This window comes from Aulonocara sp. 'chitande type north' Nkhata Bay, linkage group LG22 (genome assembly GCF_057382095.1).
Source record: "Aulonocara sp. 'chitande type north' Nkhata Bay isolate Kocher_YH1m ecotype deep benthic linkage group LG22, A_spYH_male_GT1.1, whole genome shotgun sequence".
Taxonomy (NCBI): domain Eukaryota; kingdom Metazoa; phylum Chordata; class Actinopteri; order Cichliformes; family Cichlidae; genus Aulonocara; species Aulonocara sp. 'chitande type north' Nkhata Bay.
The window spans coordinates 5,522,353-5,545,440 of record NC_141364.1 but is presented as its reverse complement, the minus strand read 5'-3'; the positions used below and the strand labels follow the sequence as shown (position 1 = coordinate 5,545,440).

The following is a 23,088-nucleotide window of genomic DNA, read 5'->3' as shown; positions in this document are numbered from 1 at the left end:
CTGGAAGAGAACTTGCTTAGACAGCTACTGTATGAATTTGCTCACTTTTACACACTTACAGTCCAGTATCACTGAATTACATCCAGAGCAGTTAAGCAGTGTGGATTTTAACTGCGGATCTTAGTGTTTAAAACAGGAAATTGTGTCAGTAGATGCACAGAAAGTAAGAACATGGTCATTCATTGTTGGCCATAAAATATCTAAGATGTGTTTTGAGTGCTTCGGGATAGGTTAATTGGAAACTCTAAATTTCCCATAGGTGTGAATCTGTCTGTGTTAACCTGTCCAGGGTGTACCCTGCTTCTCCCCCAAGACAGCTGGGATAGGCTCCAGCCCCCCCCCCCCCCCATGGCCCTAAAAAGGATAAGCAGCAGAGAATTGATGGTATATGAATGACTGATATTGTGTTTAACACGATATAGAAAAAGAGATAAAAAAAAAAAAATAAAAAATACAGAATCGCATGTCTCACGGCGGTGGTTCTACTGTCAGGAGAGTACAAACAAGACTTTCTTCTGGTCCAGCAGTTTACTTATTTGGTTTCATCTTGGATGTTTCCTGCTGCAGCAAACTGTTTTAATTTTTTAAAGAAAGCCCCAAAATCCCACTGTGCACTACCTCCTCAGCTCAGCAGTATGCAGGCACTGGTTTAGACTTCAGGAGTTGGTAGAGACCGTGTGTGTGTGTGTGTGTGTGTGTGTGTGTGTGTATGGATGGATGCAGACTTGCCACTCATTTGTTGCCAGATTTAAAGCTTTTAACTTTTGCCGAACATGAACATTACAAGTAACACTGTATAATGTTGGCCTAACATCACTCATCTGTTCAGTTGGGTTGAGATCTGGTCACTGAGAAGGCCAGAGTGTATGATTGATATAATATTCACATTCAGACCATTCAGAGGGCAAACATTACATCTCATGCCTATGAATGGGTCGTCATCATCATAAAAATGATTTGAGATAAATGTGATGAGTCAACTTTGTATTAATTTGCAGAGGCCATTCCCTGAAAAGGACAAGTGGTGTCAATCCATGCCAGCAGAAATGTGTAAATGAAACACAAGATCCCCTTTAGTGTGGGGGGTCAAGGGTTTAGCTTTTCATTTAATTTGTCAGGTGTGTTTAAAGAAGATGCCATTTCCCGATTATGATGCTGACACTAAATGGACCTTTTAAAGCTATAATATTATTATTTAATTAACGGACATTTAATTCTGTGTTTGCTTTGTCCAAGTCCCCAAATAAATTTCTGTCTCATGGTGTCTCCTTCCTATCTTTTAGGAGAGCGGTTCCATCTACCTCCAGTTCACCTGCTCCACATTGCTCCAGCTTGAGGTTATCTTCGAGGTGCTTGAAGAGTATGACTGGACCTCCTTCTCTGTAGTGACCACTCGTCACCATGGCTATGAGGACTTCCTGGCCATGGTGGAGGGTATGACCGATGGCTCTTTCATTGGTTGGGAAAGGAAGAGTGTGGTGATTCTTAATGTAACGGACGACCCCGGTGGGGCACGGACGAAACGACTGCTCAAGGACAATGAAGCCCAGGTAAGGCTGGAAACACAAATGTCATTTCCTGCTGTACACATCCATGAAAAAGGTTTCATTTATCTTATGGTGAATAAAAAGGAAAAAAAAATACAAAGAAATATATTTAACGAAAGATATCTGTACCACCTGCCACTCATTTTGATGAGCTGCCAACCTTGAAATCACTTCTGTAGCCCGAGGCTCAGGTGGGGGAGATCTGTGAAGGCTCCACAAGCCTTGAAGAAGCAGATGGTGATCTCTCCCTCAAAAATGATATTTTCCTCTATTGTTAATGTAACCTCATGCTTTCAGCTTCTAGGTTCATGTTGAAAGTCACAACCTTCAATGGTCTTGCCCCTAGACAGATAAAATGTCTCACACACTATAAGGCTGTACTGTTCGCTTAGGCCTTCAGCAGTTTTAAAAGTGCATTGCAGTATGTGAGGAAGATTTTAGCTACATACACAGCAATGGAGAGGTCTAGATTCTTCATCTAAAATCATCAGCCTTGACATTTGCAAAATACACTTTTGAAGTGTTCACATACTGCGGGTTCTTTATTTAGCTAACTAGCCTTCAACCCTTTAGCGTTCTGCTCAACCAATTGGTAGCACATTTTCAGGCCCTATATCTAACTGAGGCTTTCACTGAAATTGACCTACCTTGTTGAGTCTTTTTTACCAATTGGTTTACATCTGCAATGCCAAAAAAATCCTCCAGAAGGCACTGTGAATGGAAACTGTTGGGTCTTCTTATACCTCTCCAAACCAGGAAGTCAGAAACAAAAAAAACATCCAACATATTTTGAGTGTTTTTGATGAAACTAAGATAGGAAGATATAATTTTTTGATATATGATAGTGTTAGAGGACTTACTAAACAGATGTATGTCACTTGACAGCATTAAAAAAAGTCAAATTAAATGTTTAATAATTTTTTTAAAAAGTGGTCAACCAAACGGTTGATTTGTCCCTTTTATGGTGCTAATGCTAACATAACCTAAATGTTATCAAAATGTATTATTTGCCATAAAGTCAGACCACTAGACCCATGTTTATCCATTGCTATTGATAAATCACATTAAGTGTTAGCACAGCAAGAATATGTTGAAATAATTTCCTCAGTAAGTAATTTTTGTAACTTTCTGAGTTAATATTAGTAAATATTGTAAAAATCAAGAACAACATGTGGAAATCACAAATATCATGGGGATCTACATTCTTCAGTGCTCCCCTCAGTAAAAAGGAACAGAAGCGATCTCTAAGGGGCCAAAGTTGTAAAAAACACTATGCAAACCCATAAAAGAACCTCAGAAACCAATGGCTCTCAAAAGGTTTCCACCTGGCTGTGTCTGAACCAAGTTAACAAGCCAGCATCTAGAGTTGGACAACCATGATTCAGCTCTCCAAGACCACAGAATAAATGCTATAGACCCCAACGACCAAAACCACAAGCAGATGTGCTTGATTTGCACTGTTTTTTTTATTTATTTATTTTTTTAAACAAAAATGATTTTGCACAGTAGCATTCAATCAGAAGTGGCCTGAATGTGAGTATTTTGTGCTGTAGCACATTTTTCACATTTGCAGATTAGAAAACTATGTATTTTGTTGCTTGAGATAATACTTTCCTTTGATGGAATGAAAACAGCAATGTTCACCTGCATGCTACTAGAAATAAACTGTATCCAATGCTCTGGATAGTTTTTGTTATTAATTTAAATTTAATTTGGCCTTTTATTGATTTTTTTTCAACTGTATTATCTAATGTACTTGTATTTTCATGACATTTCATACTTTTACCATTAAGTGACATCTCAACCGTTTGGTAGAGATCAATATTTTAAAAACTACAGGGTCTATTGAAAAATAAATATTGATTGTGATTATTACTCACCCAAATCAATAAGAAATGCAAACATTGCTTTTTTTCTTGCTGTGTACCTCAAAGTGATGTTTGTAGTGCAAAACAGCTAAGGTGAAACAAAACATTGAAGATCTAAACTAAAGATGGGGAGGAAGCGATTTTTTTATTATTATTTTTTTTTGCATTGTGCCATTTGGAGGTCTGATTAAAATCATTCACACTGAAAATCTGTGGTCAGCTTTTTAAATGGGATGTGATTTAATACTAGCAACACTAATACTATTTGCATGAGTGTACACACACTTAGTTAGAATTGTGTGCAGTGCATTAAATGATGAATATGTCCCGCATTCGTCTCCTTCAACGACAAATACTCAGCTTACTTGGACACATGCATGATCAACTTCCTGACTGTTTAGTATGGTTTTGTGTTGCTTTTAATTTTTTAACAGTGCATATATATTATCACCGGAGGGGATGTTTAGTCGTAATCAGGGACAGGGTAGAACACCACAAAAGCCATTAGGGCTTATGATTTTATTTTTTGTGCCCTTGATGGGTTATATACTTTACCTCAGGTGCAGGTAGATTACGAGCTGTGGGTGGCCATTTACCATTTATTATAGATAGTGTTTCTCAGAGCCAGATGTAGACTTGGCTTCCCCTCTTGAACTGGCCCAGGGTACAGTTTCCTTAGCCGTGCCCAGGCATCAAATACTGGTCATGGATGAATGGAACTGTGGGTTAAATGCACTTTATGATATGGACCACTATTGTGAGTAAACCTTTAGTCGATAACAGCCTAGTTTACTGATACCCAAACTAACTGATGAATAAACGTATGAATAATAAGTAAGTAAAATTTACCTGAAGCGAGGATACGGTTTTTTTTTTGTACCTGTGGTTGTGCTTGTGTCACACAAAATGTAACATGGGTATTTAGTTTAAATAATCTATGGGTCGAGTTATTCTTCTTGTCTTTTTATAAAAATGGTTTCACAGCGTTGTCTGACTGAGGCATTTACTTTTTCTGTGATTATGATTGATAGAAATGCCAATCATAATATTAGGCTTCATGTAAATGTAGCCAATATGACAATCACCCACTCACATCACAGTGACAGTTACTTTATGTGAGGAATGTCGAATTCATTTTACATCATGGGCCAAATTGGGCTCACTTTTTTCCTAAATGGACCAGACCACTGAAACTCATCTTTGAGTCAAAGCTACATCGTACAGCTTTGTCTACATGATAGAAAATGCTGCTGTAGTAGATGAGAAAACATTTTCAGCATGACTCTTATGCTGTACAAAATGTTTAGAATTATATGAAAAGTGCTGGTAGCTTATTGGCCAGCCTGCTCTGTATTAATAAAACAAAGCTTTTGTTAAGTTACAAAACATGTCCTTTTTTACTATAGATTTGTATTATTATTTCTGTAGTAAAGAGTAAAACACTTTGCCATTTTTTTAATAAGAATAGCTGTAAAACATATTTTCACAAAGTTACATTTGATTAAAACAAAAGTCCAACATTGATGTCCCCAGGTGTTATGTTTGACACCCTCGCTTTCTGTAATTATAGCTGTGAAAGAATTTTTTTATTTCATTACTCGCATACATAAACGTGTGCCATGATCATACAAGTAAAACATACCCAAAGAAAAAATGAGTTTTCTTCTATAAGCTGCAGAAGGACATTTTTCTAAACAGAAATCCAGATTAATCAGCTTTTTCCCCCAGATCAGCATATCAGCAATAACTATGAAGTTGAAACACTGGCCCAGAACTTAGTTCTTTGAACATTTGTGAAGAAGGCTAAAGCATCGAGCCGTTTAAAATTGGCCCTTCACTTACAGTAAAAGCCCTATTTTGGGTCGACTGAGGATATGCTATTCATTTACTGTGATATCCTGGGGGTCCACTCACACCCACCTACACAGCATCTCCACAGATACATAGGAGCTTCGTAGTGTAACTACAACCTTTAGCTATTGTAGCTCTGCATTACTCTGCTCTTTTCACAGCCGGGATCATCGCTTTGCTAACTTCTGCATTGCTACTGTTTTACTCACTAAAAGGCTCGTGCACACAGCTCAGTGCAGAGGCTATTTCCAAATTCACTTTATATAGTGCCAAATCACAAATATAATTACCTCAGGGCACTTTATATTGTAACATAAATACCCTGCAATAACACAGGGGAAATCCATATGAGCAAGCACTTTGGTGACAGAAGGAAAAACTCCCTCTTAACAGGAAGAAACCTTAGGGAGGGGTCAGGGAGGGGCGGGCATCTGCTGGCGACTGGTTGGGGTATGGAGGAGACAGGACAAAGACACACTGTGGAAGAGAGCCAGAGAGGGAAATTCTCCTTCCTTCATTTGGAAAAGCAACACATTCCTGTTATATATTAAGCTAAATATTATGTCTTGGTTTGCAAACTTGAGCAAAATAGATTTGAGGAATTAGTCTGGTCATGTAGTAGGAGTGATGTTGTGCATTACTTTCAACCTTGAACAACATAAAAGGCCATGAATGGACTGCTGTTAAACATAAGTTGAAGAGCATAAACATCACCTACAGATAACTACAGAAAAATTAGAACAGACATCTTCTGAGTTGACCTTAGCTGTGGTTTAACACATCTGATAGGGGGAAATTAGTTTCTGTTTACCCAAGGATTGTTTCTTCCCACCATACTTCTCGTCTCTCACTGTATCCGGTTCATACATATTGATTCCTTGCTCTCATCTTTTTTACTGTTGTCAACTTCAATGACTTTTTGTCAAAATAAAGTCCATCAAAGGGAGGAAGAAATGTAGACGGGATGAGTGGACCAAAGAAAAAGGATGAACATGAGTGAACATGATGTAATCTAATGAAAGTGAGACGAAATTTTGAACAGCAAAGTAGCAGCGAATGGCCTTTAGATCTTCACATGTACATATTCTGAGTTATTTTATTTATTTATTTGCTTTTTGAGGAGATGACTGTATGTTTGAGGAATATTTTTAGAAATTGTGACAAAGTGTTTGTCAGTGTTTTTCAAAGCAAAAGCACTGAAATGTTTTTATATCTATGAACACCTGGTCAGCATTTCACCAGATTTGTGAAATGAGGCTTCTTAGTTCTGACAGAACTGTCAATGGCTGCCATTCATTTTAAACTTGACATCTCTTTGTTGATGTTGTTCATTTGTTTGTTTCTGTTGGATTTAAAGGTATTTTAAGAGCTTAAACTGGATACACAAACCACCTCAGTGCTAAAATTCAGATGTCAGTAAACAGTCGCTCCCCAAACTCCCTTCTCCCATTTCCTTAGTAAAGTCACTTCCATCTCAGCAATAGTAAATACGAACAGGGCTGTAATGGAAAGTTTGGGATTGTCTCCAAGGTCATGCATCTTTTTTTTTTCTCTCTCTCTTACTTTCACTGAAATGTTGCCCTCTGAGGATTGTGTTCCCCAGTCCCAGGGTCAGTATCATCTATCTAAATTTTTTATTTTCAAAACAAATATGTGAGTGCACGTCCTTGGAAAAAGTAGCTTACTCCTGTTTTTACTGTCTTTCAGGGTGTTTTAGAAGCAGCCCAGTTAGTTTTTGGCTCATAGATGGTTTTTTTCAGTCTCCTCCTTTTTTTTTTTTTTTTTTTTTTTTTTTGTTTCTTGCTGCAACTGATCTGGTCTCTCTTACTATCAGCAGTATATTCTAATACGTGTCAGTCTGTTTTGGATTAGATGGAACTAACGTCCCCTTTGTTTTAAAGAACACTATTAAATGGGGTGTGCTGCCAGCAGTGTTGGGCAAGTTACTTTGAAAAAGTAATTAATTACAGTTACTTTTTTGAAGAAGTAACTAGTAACTGAGTTAGTAACTGCATTACAAGATTTTAAAAGTAATTAATAACTTGAAAAGTAACTAAGATAAGATAAGATAAGATTCCTTTATCAGTCCCACAAGGGGAAATTTCATGTTAAGGCTGCCAACCTATTGCACGCAATGGCGGCGCCATCTTACCCTCCAACCATACATACATTACCCAAAAACATCACATGGGGAAGACAGGTCAGAGAGGTATAACAATGGAAAATGCACCACATGAGGAAAGATAAGGAGAAAAAGATAACTCCCCCCAGACTGAGCTCCAACAGGGAGATCAGTTTGAGAACAGAAAAAAACACCTGTGCACATGAAAAAACTCTTAATACACCAAAGAAACACATGACAAGCAGCAGGGATGGGTAAAGGGTGAGAGACAGTGTAGACAGTACATCTGGGCCTGCAGCATAAGCGCTGGTCTCCTTGATCCACCGTCAGCATCGGAGGGGAATAAGCGTGGAAGGCATTTGGAGGGGGAGGGGGGATGAGTGTACATCTGCATGTGTGTATATATGTATGTGTGTGCGTGTGTGTATGTGTCCAGAGGTCAGCTGAGACAGTGTCCTAAGTAAACAGTCTTCCAGCCAACCCAGGTGGCCTTGCATAGAATGGGAAGAACAGTCTAAACACAGTCGTTATCAGGGTGTTGTTGTTCAGCTCCAGCATTGAGGCCGCAGCTGGCGCCAAAGTGGTAGCCGCATGAAGTGATGGTGCTTTTTACTTTAGTGGGAACAACTCATGAGAATTTCAAAGCAGTTCTAACAGTCCAACACTGGTCTCTCAATCTCCCGTGGGAGAGCCGTGAGCTTCTCCATGATGTTATCAAACTTACGCTCTGTGATGTTGTCATTCTTGTGCTCAAAGAGCAGATTCTGAGAACTCACGACCGCAGTGAGCTGCTCCAAGATGTGATCCAATTTGCACTCAGAGGTCTTATTCTGAGTATTCACGGCACCCGTAAGCTTCTCCAAGATCTTATCCGTGCTGCACTCAATGAGCCCATTTTGAGAACTCACGCAGCCTTGTGGGGGTTTGAACAGCCGGTTCCGCTTTCGTAATTCTTCGATAAGCCAGGGCCAAGCCAGCTCCGATCAGCAAGAACCCTGTTATCATGGTTCCGAATAGGTAGATATTTTCAGCGTCTTCAATCGACAGTCCCGCCAGGCACACGACCCTTCAGTTATGCCACCCGTCCATCGTTCATCCGGCAGGGAAAGTACCTCCAGGACACTCAGGCTCACCCAAGCCCAGACTTCTCGCTGAGAAAAGGGTGTCAATAGCATTCAGAGACCAGTTGATCAAATCCATAATTCCTCTTTTAGGTTTTAGAGAACAGACTGAGAGAGAGTGTTCCAGGGAAAAAGTAATAAAAAAAACACGGGACTAGACAAGGACACAAGAGGCTAAGCAGGGAAGCTAAGGGAGAGGAGGAGGAGGAGAAAAGTGTGACGCCTTCGTCAAGAGCAAAAGAAGAAGTCGAAACTATTGCATTACTTAAAAAAAAAAAAGTTTAACCCTCTGGGGTCCAGGGTATAATTGGCCATTTTTGACTACTTTCGATGTTTCCTCTACATTTCACCTTTAAAAACTATTTGTTTGCCTTGTTTGGTATCATTCTTTTCAGCACAACCTCACGTGTCTGAATTTACAGTTTTGTTTTCATTTTGTGATACTGTATTAACACAATTCATCTAAAATCAGACAAAAAACATCAAATCCCAGTAGAATGTTTTATTTTTACTGTAACAACCACAAACATGTTTAATGAATCATATTTCATAACTTTAAATGCAAATATAAATGGTCAATTTTAAAATCCTATGCACAAGTTTTGCAAACAACAAAATTATTTGCAGCCATTTACCTTTTTTTACCCTTTTTTTAAATAACCATTTCAAACTATTTACAGAACAATCAGGTGTTCTGCATTCAATACGATGCCACACAAATTATTTGTGCCACTCCAAAAATAATTTCTGTCCACTATAAAGGAGAACATCACAGCCTGATACCTGCAGGTCTGACAGCAGCAGGTGTATCACTCCTGTTTCTACCTGGAGACAGCAGTCACCACACAAAACTATCCACAACACTACACACTAACTACACAAGACAACACATCACCTACACACTCCAAACACGCTAAACGTCACAAATCTCTCACATCTCAAAACTCCCTCTCTCACCATCGCTCCTAAAACGTCCCCCTCTTCCTAAACAACCAAATGTCATGTTGCCATATCATTTTTGATTGGTTGACATGGTGCATTTATCCACCAACACAAACGGGCTCTTTTTTGTTTGCTCATAAGCAGAGAGTGCTTGCTGCGCTGTCCTTAGACAGCAAATGTGATGAAAATATTAGGGAAAAAACGCATATATATTGTTTATCATGACTCTGGTTTTACATGGCCTATCTGCACAATTTAAAAACTGGCACCATGTTGCTTTGTCATCTTGAAGCAGTCATGTGATTGGCTTACCACGACTACTATATTCTTCCTCAGCCAAACAGCAGCACTCATGCGATCGTTTTGCCCCCTAGCTCCAGGTGTTGTGCCAAAAAGTGATCATCTGCCAGACAGTGATTGCCGTTTTCAGATCTTATGCCAACAGGCTGCACAGTAATTAATTCTCCACTATAGTAGGATACTTCCTAACGGGCAGTGTTGCTCAGACCTTGTCACCACCATCACTGGGCTGTTTCCAAATGCTGCTAGTGGGACTTGCATAATCCTCCCAAAATGTTCAATTCTTTGGTGGATATCCAAAAGGTTACTGTCTCATAATGTCTCTGTAGTGGTTTTGTAGTGCAGGTTTAGTACTGAATGGCATTTACAAAATGGTAAAAAAGACTGAGTGTCCAGTGAAGTACTCTACACAAACACACCTGATGCTACAATTATTGATTAAATTAGGTTAATCTTTACTGTGATGGTTCATAAACAACATATTCCCACTGAGGCTTTTATTACTGCTCTTCCTGGCTCCTGGTCCCCCTCTTTTTCTTTTTTTCTTCTGCTTGTTTCCCTCGCTGTTTCTCTCATCATACATTAACATGTCTCGCAAGCAGATGGTATCTGGATGTGAACAATCTGTATATCTTTAGACCTGTAATTAAAATTTGCCTCCAGTGCTTCCAGAGCATTCCACCACTCCCAAACATAAATATACCTCGGTGACCTGCCTTTAATCTTTCATTTTTCTTTTTTGTTTTTGTGATCTTTGAAGCTGTAGTACTGCATGGGTTATTGTTCACCTCAAAGCCGGCACATTAACATAACACAGGCATAAGATGAGGATTTGTGTCTCACTGACTGGTAAGTGAGACGGCAGGCTTGCTGTTTTTCTTCTGCATGCCTAATCATTACAAACCAAGCAGTGCACGAACAGAATGCAACGTGCAATGCTATTTTTAACTTTTCATTTATTATTATAATTATAACTTTCAAGGAACCAAATTACACTGTACACAAGAGTAGCAAAAATATTTTTTAAAAAAGTCTAGAGGTGAGTTTTGACAAGTTTCTTGAAGGACTCCAGTGACGGGGCATTGCGAAGCTCATATATGAGAGAGTTCTGGAGGGTGGGGGCCACCACACTGAAGGCCCAAAGGTTCTGATGTTGGTGCGAGGTACAGAAAACAGAGAAGGACCAATGCATCCGAGACTGTGTGTATGGTTTGCAGCAGGTCAGAGAGATACTGAGGTGCCAGGGCATTGAGAGATTTGTAAGTAAGAAAAATCTTGTGAGTAATGTGTGACTTGACCAGGAACCAGAGGAGATATTGGTATTAAAGTGTTACACCACAACTCAGACCATCTTCTGAGTTAGTTTCAGTGATTTAAAAATCCAAGTTCACTGCTTCTGATAAGTTTATATTGGCCCCTCTCTGATGTTCTAAAGTCTGCAATAACATGGACATCAATAATCTCTAGGTGATGCCTCCATTGTTATGGATCTATATTAGCATTTAATGGATCTGACTTTACATTGGGAACGGACAGAGATCAAGGGCTGATTGAATTTGATCAGTCATTAGCATTTGACGCTAGTTTTAAACATATCATTTGCAAAAAAAGTTTGAAAGTAAGTCAGTTCAAAGCCCAGATCTCAACAGCTGTAGATCTTGATGTTTACAGTGACATATTAGCGTTTGTTCACCTATAACTCCACAACATCCCAGTGAGCTCGTTACACAGCTGCTGGACAAATGTACCCTCTGAACAGCAGTAAACTACCACATTTGACTGTCTAACTCAGCTATGAGGCCAATGCAGTGCCAAACAGTCTGTCAAGTAAAATCACCTTTGCAAACATTTGTAAAAGAATGGGCTCAATGGATTCAAGCGTAGTGCAAGAAGTCAGTTTGCAATAATATCCCTTACTGCTGATCATTGATTATCAAGGTGTGAAGAAATTCAGCAAAGTGGAAGTGCTCCTAAGACTCACACCAGCTCACTGGAAAGTTATCCATCATTTTCAGTCACGTGACCGACTCACTGCCCTGGCAGACAAAGCAGTGCTCCACCTTTAAGCATAAACAGTAGATAGTACTGCTGGAGTAAAGTAGGGATTTTTTCACCTCTCCTTTTCACCTCATGAAGAAAAACTACAAATTTTGGGAACTGTGATCCATATTCTGCCCATCAGCTTTATTTAAATCCCTGGCGATGTCTTTCCCAGAGCTGGAGTTTAGTGACATCTACAGGTATCTTCTAGAGATTTGCTGACTTTACCTGCTGCCAGGATGAAGTTTTCACAGTATGGACAGCTCCATGTATTTTTAATTTGGATGGGTAAATAATGCCACTATGTTGGAGGTGAAGAACAAGGAATTGTTCTTCATTTATTAGTAAAGTAAAGCACTACATAGCTATCTTAAACGGGCTACCACACGTAAATTTTAGTTTTGTTGACTTGGACATTTACAGTGTCATAACAGTAAAGCTGACAGAGTATCAATCCTACAGTTTAATGAGCCGTCGCTGACAGCCAGGGTTGCTGTGGAGAAGCAATGATTGGCGTGATGAGTGTATCTGATAGGACAGCAACTATCAGGCATTTTGGTCAAGTTTAAACTTGAAGACGTTCAAAGGATGGCTGCAGAGCAAAGGACCAGAGCACTGTTTTTGTCTGCCAGGTGGGCGTGTCCCAGTAGCTTTGACGTCACCTGGAAACTCTGGCTAGAGCGGGGTTGTTGAGGGACAGTGTTGTGCTGACTGGACAACCTAACTCCAAACCTCCTCTAGCATTAACAACAGCAGAAGCATTGTGTGCTGGGAGCTTTGTGTCAGGGCTTTTCATAGCTGGACAGTTCCTGTAGGTGTAATGTGTAGAATATCCAGTGCACAGTGAGAGTAAAGAATGGTAAGAGCAACTGAAAAACCTAAACAATGAGCTGAAACCTGTTAAAATGTTGTATTTAACACAGAGGATTGTTACCGTAACTGTTTCATAATAAATAAAAGTGCATTGGGTCCTGCTAAGGTAGATGAAAGCTGTTTTTTTATAATGGACACTTTGACTGCTGAGATTATTAGTACGTAGGTAAGTCGTGTAATTACTCATACTAGCACTGCCAAAAAATATGATTATATGTGTGTGTGTATATATATATACGCCATATATATGGTGTAAATTCACTATTTTTGTAGGGGACTTTCACTTCGACCTGGATGTTGACGCAGTTAAGCTCTGTCATGATAAAATATGACGACCCACAGGGATCTAAATGAAATGTTCTCTTCCAAAATGAGATGTCCAACATTTGAAAAATGAGTCACCTGTGCTAACAAAGTGATTGATGGGAGAAAATTATAACAAATTACATATTTTTGTGAGGGATGACAGCAAGCAGGGAAGCCAACTTCTTCCTTAGAAATCAGAGGAGGAGAACACTTTTAATTTCAGAGAAAGAGTGATAAAATTCGAGCTTGCAGATGCCATATGAAGGCTAAATATATGCTGACTGTTCAGAGGATGTGATTGATAGAGACTGAGTGTGAGCATGGACCTCATGCCGACTTTGATCCCATTTGCTGTCAACTGGGTAGGAGGGATCAGCGTCATCTCGCCATCCTCGGCGGTGAATGTGCAGCATGTGGCAGGATCCACACACTACTCGCCTGCTGCTCTCCCTGTGTGTTAGTAAAGCATTTCACATTTTGGTTTTGGCTAATTTCAGTTTTATAACCTCTTCAATTGTCTTACAAAACTGTGGCGCAAATTCTCCCAAAGTGCTTCCTGAGTAATCATCTGAAGTGCCCTCATCAACCACACACACAGCTGCTGTCCTCCGTCTCGCACTCCTCGAGTTTTGTGTTTTCTTACTCTCACTTTGTCTCTTTAATGTTGCCCCCCCTCCATTCAATTCCCCCTTTTTAATAATGTATGAAGAGAAAATGCAAGCAGGCATCATTTTTCAAGTGCAGTTCACTGTGTTCTGAAAAAATAAAGTGAAGTATGAATGTGTAAGTGTACCAAGTGTCTTGATTTATATTTGAATATAATCTATTTTAGTAAAGAAATCATGAAAGTGTATTATAGGACCACGCAGCAAGAAATGGGGAGGAAGAAAAATCTTTTTTTTCTGCCTCTTCTTTTCTCTTCCTTCTCTCATCCACCCACTGCAGTAACTGTCTTCCTCTTTTTCTCTTCCTCCAGGTCCGCCTTCTGTACTGCTCCCTGGAAGAGGCTGAGCTCATTTTCCGGGCAGCTTGGGCAGCGGGTCAGGCCGGGCCCAGCCATATGTGGTTTGCTGTGGGACCAGCCCTATCCGGGTTGGGTCTGGAGGGGCTTCCAAAGGCTTTGTTTGCCATCCGGCCACAGGGGTGGAGGGATGAGCCACGCAGGTACGAACCCAGGATTTAAAATATCAGGGGTTCACAGGCTGCGGGGGCTTCAAACAGGGCTTCTGCGGGTTCAATGAATCTGTGGATAAGGTTAAATGTGTTGCATTTGACTCTTAAGTGTTCTCATCCATGTCTGGCTCTGTAATACTAAAACACACAGCATACTTGCTGAAAGACAAATCTCTATGGGAATCATTGGCATGCCCTTAAACAGCCCTCATCATTAATTCATAAAGTTCAAATCTTAGCCAGTTTTAATTACTACTAATGATCTCCCGAGCCCCTCCTGTTTGTTGTCCATCTGCTATTGGCCATATAATCCATAAATATGTCATTTCCACTGCTATGTCGATGACACACAGCTCTACCTGGCATAGTTTGGCTTTGATTCATGTAAAACCAGGTCAGAACAGTACAAGATATTAGTTTGTGTCAACTCTTCAACTGTTATGTGAAGTGCTAACACAAAGCCTGATTAAAGTCTTCTTTCACCCTCCATGGTGAAAGAAAAATTGACAAGACACTGAAGCCACATAAGGATGTGTCATATTTGTTGACAATGCTACTAGCTCAACCTAGTACCTGATTTGCATACTGAGATTTGATCAGATACTCCACTGAATCAAAGTAATTTGTATGCCTCTTATTACCAATGCCTCATGATTACATGACATTATCCAGACAACCCTTTTTAGAAACAGAATGAAAGTGAACACCAGATGCAGTGAGATCTGTCATATCCACTACACACCGGACACCAGACATCCATGCACTTTGTTTTGTGGGCTTGATCTGATTGGTCAGTCACAGTCTTTGAAGAAAGGAAAAAGAAAAATACATTTTATTATGTCTGGAAAATTAAAGATGGATAGTAATATTTTAAGGCTTTTACAGAGACCTGAATTTTACCTAACTTCAGTCATAGAGTCATGTTTACTCTTTTCTGTTTATTAGAGATCTAAAATACATCTAAATGGTAAACAACCACTGCGACTAAAATTGAATTAAATCTGGTTTGAAAGTGAAATTTAATAGAGGTTTCAATTCTGTGTGAAATTGTTGTGATCTGCTGCACAACACTGACTCCAGATACACAGATTAATATTTAGCCTCAGTTGAAACCTATTGTCCCTATCCTGTTGGGGCTGTCCGTTAGTTGATGGAGTAGTGCTGGTTTACAACAAGAATAATCAAGAGGAGTGATGACGAGGATGAAATGTCCTTTCAAACAAATTTTGATTTAAAAAAAAAACAGCCTTTTTTTCCATACAGCTTTCCAATGACCTGAAAAGATGTCTTGTTTTTTTAATCTCAACATGTGGATATCCACCTGGATCTATGTTTTTATATTCGCAGTAAAACTTTAACATTTATGGTCTGCTCAGTTTGATGCTTTTTACGTGTTGCAGTGGAACAAGTGCAAAGCTTCACTCACGTAAAAAATTCTAGGTTTTTTTTCTGTTTTTATAACACATCCCATTCTAAGAGCATTCATGTCTATACTCTGTGAAAAACCTTTATTTTTGGTGTAATATGATTTTCCAAGCAGCTCATATGTGAAAATCCCCAAATCAGTAAAACCTTGAGTAAAATGACAAAATTGCTCAAATGTTAAAGCACATCAATTAGTGCTGCTACTGTACTGCTGATCCTTGTTAAAATGTTACATTCCTTTAATTAGGAATCTGTAGCTAAAGACTTTTACCTCATTTTGTGATCCTATATAAAGTATATGTTATGTTTCAGCAGACTGCTTCTAGTGCTGAAACTTTATGCATTATCAATTTTGTAGTTTCTTTTCTCTCTGCTGAATTGAGAATTCATTGAGTTTTTCTGTACGAAGCCTTGAAGATGGAGAAACCTTATGATTAAAAAATACATGAGAAGATAAATATTCTTCTCTTCATCCCTGAAAAGCACACTTTTTGCACATGAGTACACAGTTTAATTTTACAACCACCTGCATGTTCATCAATCAAAAAAAATCAATCAAAATTTATTTATATAGCACATTTTTTAGACCGAGGTACACCAAAGTGCTTTCCAGTAAAATCGCAGTACAAATAAAATCACAATAAAATATAAATTACAAATATATAAAATATAAGATAATTACATAATCTAAATACAGAGCCAGATGTAAATTACCCTAATTCGCCTTAAATGCCAGATCAAACAAATACGTTTTTAAACGTGATTTAAAAGACTGAATGGAATCTGACGCGTGAATATGAAGAGGGAGAGTATTCCATAGCCTGGGTGCAGCAACGGCAAAGGCACGGTCTCCTCTGGTCTTCAGCCGAGACCTAGGTTGCACCAAGAGCAGTTGGCCTGATGATCTTAGTGCTCTCTGAGGGCTGTACAGACAGAGGAGATCAGCTAAGTAGTCAGGTGCCATATTGTTTAAAATTTTATAAGTAAACAATAGAATTTTAAAATCAATTCGATATTTGATAGGAAGCCAATGTAAATTTTTCAGAACAGGGGTGATAGAGTCAAACTTTCTAGTGCCGGTCAAGAGACGTGCTGCGGCATTCTGGACCAGCTGCAGACGCTGCAGAAGAGAAGATTGTAGACCCAAGTAGAGTGAGTTACAATAGTCCAGTCTTGACGTAATGAAAGCATGAATGAGTTTCTCCATATCTTTGTGTGGTATGTAGGGTTTAGCCTTAGAGATTAGGCGTAGTTGATGAAAACTAGTTTTTACCACAGTAGAGACCTGTTTGTCAAATTTGAAGGAACTATCCATGAAAACTCCAAGATTCCTGGCAGTATCAGTAAGGTAGTTAGCAACAGGCCCCAATGTGCCAGTCAATTGTCCCAGAGGCATATTTCGGTCAAAAACAATAATTTCTGTCTTCTTTCCATTTAAAGTAAGAAAGTTACGTGATAACCAGTCCTTGACATCACTCAGACAGTCAAACAGAGGATGTGGTGAGGATAAAGCATCCCCAGTCAGGTGAAGGTAGATTTGAATATCATCAGCATAACAGTGAAAAGAGACATTGTGTTTTTCAAAAATGATGATGATTCATGATGCACTCTCTGTAAGAATGACCTGATCTCTTCACTGGGATCATAACATTTACATCCAATCTAATCGAAATAAATTGACCGAGTGTATCCAGGTGAAAGATACAATTCTCTATTGATTTTTCTTTATTACCTTTAAACTCATGTCTGCCGCACCTCATAATGTGAAATGTGTGGTGGTTCTAACTCTTTATATAGTTCAATTATGCAAATATAAAATTTAGTTGCAACATAAATCCAAACAAGGTCAAAGAGATTTCCCTGGATACAAAACATTTTACACAACATGACGACACAGCCTTCAATGTGATTCCATATATCACCTGGAGAATGTTCACTTCACTCGCCATCTTTCTACCTTCACTGTCTACCAGTCATCTTGGCTCCTGTGAAATCCAGGATCCTTTTCTACCTTTTCAGTCAGTTTTTTTAATGTATCGTGTCACTGTCCTTGTAAAATGTACGCCCAGACTAGAAGGACAGTCCAAGTGAGCAGTTCACTTGTCACCACTTCCAGTGGCAGAGTTCATACTGAAACAGGTGCTGCATCCCAAGAACGAGGCTACATATGTTATAAGATGTACATGGAGTGGCTATTCTGACTGTCTAAATCCTATTAATCCATTCTCCAACATAAAGATTACAATGTAGAACGAATGTTTATAATTTCAGTTCAACTAGTTACCACACATATTGCACTACAGTTACAGAGTCGAAAAGACAAGTGCATTAAGTTAAGGTTAACATGCACTTCACTCATATACACATGGCGAGGCTGCCATATCGGCCAGCACCAGTAGGGAGTAGATGAAGTGTCTTGCCCAAGGACACAACGACAGAGACTGTCCGAGCCGTGGCTCGAACCGGCGACCTTCCAATTACAAGGCGAACTCCCAACTCTTGAGCCACGATCAAGATTTACATTAAATATTGAAAACAGCTCCATACTAAACGAAGCCCATCTTCCTTGATATCTAGTGTGAGGTTTCTACCTGGATGGAGTGAGCAATCATCATGGTTTCCGCTCAGTGATTAGTAATTGAAGCCTGGAGCTGAGTGTTTACACTGTTGCCATGTTTCAATTATTGGATGCACTATATATGTCTTCTCCAGTTGTATATGGAATGAATCTGAAAAATAACCCCGTCACTATATCGGTGTTTATGCGTTTGATACTTTTGAGTGTTTTCCACACTTCTGCTGCTGCTTATGATGGATATTTCATAGAGCTTTTCTAAATACCAAAAGTATTATTTGATAATCCATTCAACAAAGAAATGTTATCATTGTACAACTCGCAAATCATTTACTTTGTAATTCATGGCCACAAAAAGCGCTGTCACTGTAGCTATGATATGGTTGACATTGCTGCAAAATTTAGAAAATTTAAACCCAAAAAAGAGATGACAGAAATGCAAAAATGGAGGACGTAAAAATCCTAATGACTGGGATGTGAGCAGAAGACCAACTGCACTGTCATTCTGTATTAGTCACAAAGGAATTTATTATATCAGCGCTGACAAGCAACTTAGGAAAATTATAAAAGTACTAAGAGGCTGTGAAGTACAGAGAAAGAGCAGCCACTGGCCCTGTGAAGGGTTCACTTCAAAGGGTGAGCCACAAAAGGATTTGTGGCTATTGTACGGATACTGAAGTTGTAAATTCTGTGAACTGTCCTTGATAACATTCTTGACTTTACATTAGCTCATCACAGCAACCTGTTTCACAGAAACCAAGAGCCGGACACTTTAGAGGTCATCCATCCTTCCAATTCAGGGTCGCAGGGAGCTGAAGCCTATCATATAGCAATGGGCAAGAGGCAGTGACTAGACAGGTCACCAGTCCATTACAGGGCTAACACAGAGAGCCAGTCATCCAAGGCCACCAATCACTAGTTAACTTAACTTGACATTTTTTGAATTGTGAGAGAAAGCCAGACTACGAGGAGAGAATCCACCCAGTCAGTGGGACAACTCCACACAGAAAGGCCCCAGCTGCTGTGAGGTGATGGTGTTAACCACTGCAACCTCTGCTGCCCTCAAAGGAGATGTATTGTTTTAAAATAATGTGTATTCCACATGTCACAGAGAAATACATTATTGCAGTCGGCACATGGACAAAAACTGTTGCTGGTTCAAAGCATTAAAAAAAATGTTAATTCTGAAATACAGTATGTCTCATAGATGAGAAGATTGTTTATGATATTTAACAGACCAGTGGGTGATTATTAAAGCCTACATTCTTTACCCCCCATGAGTGTGTTAGCCCCGAAAGGTCTAAAGCCATGACTCTCTGTTAGAGACGCGTACAGCTGGAGACTGTTGAGTAGTCACTCCTCTTATACTTGTTTGAACTGTGCTTGAAATCTTCTGCCTCAGGTGCATGCATAATCAGTTCATGGTAATGTAAAGTCTATGTTGGCAAGTTTCTGTGGTCATATAAAAAATGAGCAGGCCGAGGCCCTAAGTCTTACAAAACTCACATCACAGGGTCATGGGAAGTTCAGGATGTGGAAAGTAAAATGAAGACCTGACCTAAAACATCGATAATAACTGCATATCAAAAATCTGACCCTGTCTTGAGGAAAAACAGGTTTTTAATGCAAATCACCAGCTTTTTTAAAGTGGTAATTTGCAGAATTATGGAAATGCTTTATGAAGCTGGCAGCATTCACATTTCGTGCTCGATTGGTAGAAGGCCTTGTCATCAAGACTAGAGCAAGATGTACTGTTTATTTTACATAATATGTTGATGCATGCTCAATCAACCAGGTAAGGAACTCCCAAAAAGTTGATTCTGTTCATTTGGATGTAACATTTTCAGTAGGAGAAACGTTTCATCACTCTTTAAGTGACTTGTTCAGTCTGAAGTAGTCTTCATCAACTTTTGGGGATTTTCCATAATAAATAACAGCATTCTGTGTGATAGGATGTAAGACGTGGCAGTTGTTGTTTTTTAATGCAAGTTACAAATCAGTGTTGACTTTACAGCCACATTAAAAGCTGTGCCTTTTGCTGCAGGAAAGCTTCCAGCAGATCAAAGTCTGATCTATTATTAAATTTTCCTTAGACAAAGAGCGAGTCTGCTAATATTTATTAAGTCAAACTGAGAATACTTGACACACAAATAAATTTAGAAACTGGATATTCAGTTTTTTTATTGAAGTTGTGCTTGGATTGGCTTGTTATCAGCTGTTTTATTATGCCTTTCTGTCACTAGGACATTCATCAGCTGCTTGACTACAAACTGACTTACAATGTCCAGAGTGACATCCAAGCACATTTATAAAGTAGCCTTTATAACACTGCTTACCTCATTAAAGTTACGATCTCTATGATTCTACTGGAATTCAAGCTATGTAGGAGTAGAAAGATTTCCACTAGATGTAGGTTAGACACTTCAGACACCAAAAACAGAAATGCAGAGCTAAACAACGGCACTAAATGGCTACATTCCTTTGCCAAGGATGAAAATTCCCTTCATATGATGAGTGAACTGAGTGTGATAGTTGTGATAGTTTTCTGAGACCATCAAACAGGCTTATATTTTTTTTTCTATTTCAGTGTATTTAAATAAGAAAAAAACCAGCACCTCTTGCTTGAACATGTGCAAAAGGATTCTAGAAGTTGAAATTTAAAAAAAAAAAGAGTTCTTTATTATTTTGGAAGGTGTATATTTTCTCATGTCTACCTGATAAATATGTCATGGAATAATCTCTTTTGCCCTGGTAGCTTGATCTAATGTAATTCAATTAATCTGCAAAAGACTAAGAAACGAAATCTTTTCTGGTATGAGTAATATTTGTACACAATATAGGGTGGAGAAAGCAAATAAGTAAATAAAGTAAATAAAATAATCAAATAAATCTACTTGGTTATATTAGTCCAGTGGGATTACAATGGGTCATCAGGGAGGCTAATCATCTAGAGACAACCTGAACTGAATATTAAATGGTCAAATCAGCACAACTGTTTCCCACAATACTGAAAAAAACTGTACACATTCCAGCTTACCTAGTGGAGGAGTCATCTATTTTGTGAATTCACATTCATTATTTCAGGTTGTCATATGCATTTGAGTAGTTTTTCAAGCTTAAATCTCTGTCCTCTCCAGTATCTGTGCATTTCCTGGGACCCCATCAGGTAAAAAAAAAAGACCTTTAAAATGAATCTAGTGTCTCGGTCTCATGTTGTTCTCTTTGTAATCCTACAGGCGTATTGCCAAAGGTGTTTCTGTCCTCACCCATGGGGCAATGGCTCTGCGGAGGGACCAGGGAGCCACCAGCCGAGCGCAGTACGCTGGCAACTGTCAGAGCGACGGCAACCAGACCCATCGAGTGCCAGACAGAATCAAGTAAGTGGCAGGAAGCGCGAGGGACAGAGGGTGACTTTGAAGTTTGCTGTATGTGAGAATCTAATGTGACTGGCATCAGAGTGAACAAGCAAACAGTGCAACGGCATGGAAAGGCAAATAGTTGCCAACAGTTTTAATCAAATGTCCTCATTCAAAGCAAACCCAGAGAGCTGAGTCATTCTGGCCTGAAAACAGCTGCTTTGTTTTTATAGCAACATTTTACAGATGAATAAACTCCACATAGAAAATCCATGTTTTCACTGCTGGTTTCATTCTGCATTTGTTAATGCTAAAGATTTACTGCGCAAATCAGCCACAACATTAAAAACACTGACAAGTGAAGTGAATAATATTGATCATCTCATTACAATGCAATATGCTGCTGGGAAATCTTTGGCCCTGGCATTCATACTACTTTGACACATAAGATCTGTCTAATTGTCTGTTAGAGCTCAAGGACACTCATTCCAAAGACCACTCACTGACACTGGTGCCAGCAGCCTCCCCCAGCACGACAATGTGCACTGTCACACTACCAGAGCCACTGAGAAATAGCTCAGGGAACAGCACGAAGAACCCAAGGCATTTAGACGGCGTCCAAACTACCCAGAACCCAAAACCGATCAGGACCCGCCAAAATAAGACCAATCCACAGAGGCCCCAGACCGCAGCCCACACGACCCACAGGACTTGCTGACACTGTCACAGTGCCAAAAATCACAAGACACCCCCATGGATCATTTACCCATGCCCCAAAGAGTCAAAGGCTGACCTATTAGGTCTTTTAGTTTAGTGACTGATTGGAGTGCATTGCAATCATGCTGTCAAGCAAACATTGTTTTTGCTTTGCATTGACCATTAAATTGCATAATGAAGGAACGTGCAAATAGTTGACTGATTTAGCAACTGTGCAACATCGTTCTCAGTCTTAGTCCATTAGTGCTCCTTTATTCTGTATGACTGAATTGATGCAGTTGTTTATTTAAAAACGGGCTGTTTGTTTCAAGACAAAACTTAAATATGTGAGAGCTTCACTAATGTAAGAAAACAATTGATAGATTTGTGGGGAGTATTTTGAGTTGTGCACTGCTGATGTTGAAACTACTGCTTGGTGCTTAAAACACCAGCTAATAATGATATTAAAATACTGAAAACCTTTTCAGATGCTCTTAAAAGTCTGTTTATATGCAGATTAAAACCTAATATATTTTCTCCAGTGTTTAGTGGAAAGTCTTGACTCAGACTCAAGTTCGTTAAGTTCAGTCAGATGACTTCCATTTGAAATGGTTCATTACAGCAGCAGAGTATAGTTAGTTTGGTAGTTATAGAGAGTTTGGTTTATCACACGCAGATATGTTACAAATAACATTTGAGTGTGATGGTGGACGCTGATTGATGTCAGGCAGCAGATGCAGGGCAGCAGTAATACTTACATGTCCGATGGAGGAGGAGGAATGTTTTCAGCTTACACAGACTGCCATATTGATGTCTGTTTGGTATATTTTGTGAGGAGAGTGAGGTGTAGTATTGTACCCTGTGTCACACAAATGGCTGCATTTCTAGTTTGA

General features: G+C 39.3%; 1 protein-coding gene across 1 annotated transcript in view; it reads left to right on the top strand.

The window, feature by feature from the left end:
* Nucleotides 1–23,088, top strand: part of grin2da (glutamate receptor, ionotropic, N-methyl D-aspartate 2D, a) — a 262,588-nt gene that overhangs the window by 117,620 nt on the left and 121,880 nt on the right. The window contains exons 4-6 of the mRNA XM_086281122.1: nt 1,284–1,550; nt 13,947–14,134; nt 21,380–21,520. Of these exons, the coding sequence (XP_086137248.1) occupies nt 1,284–1,550; nt 13,947–14,134; nt 21,380–21,520 (596 nt within the window). The remainder of the gene's footprint in view (nt 1–1,283; nt 1,551–13,946; nt 14,135–21,379; nt 21,521–23,088) is intronic.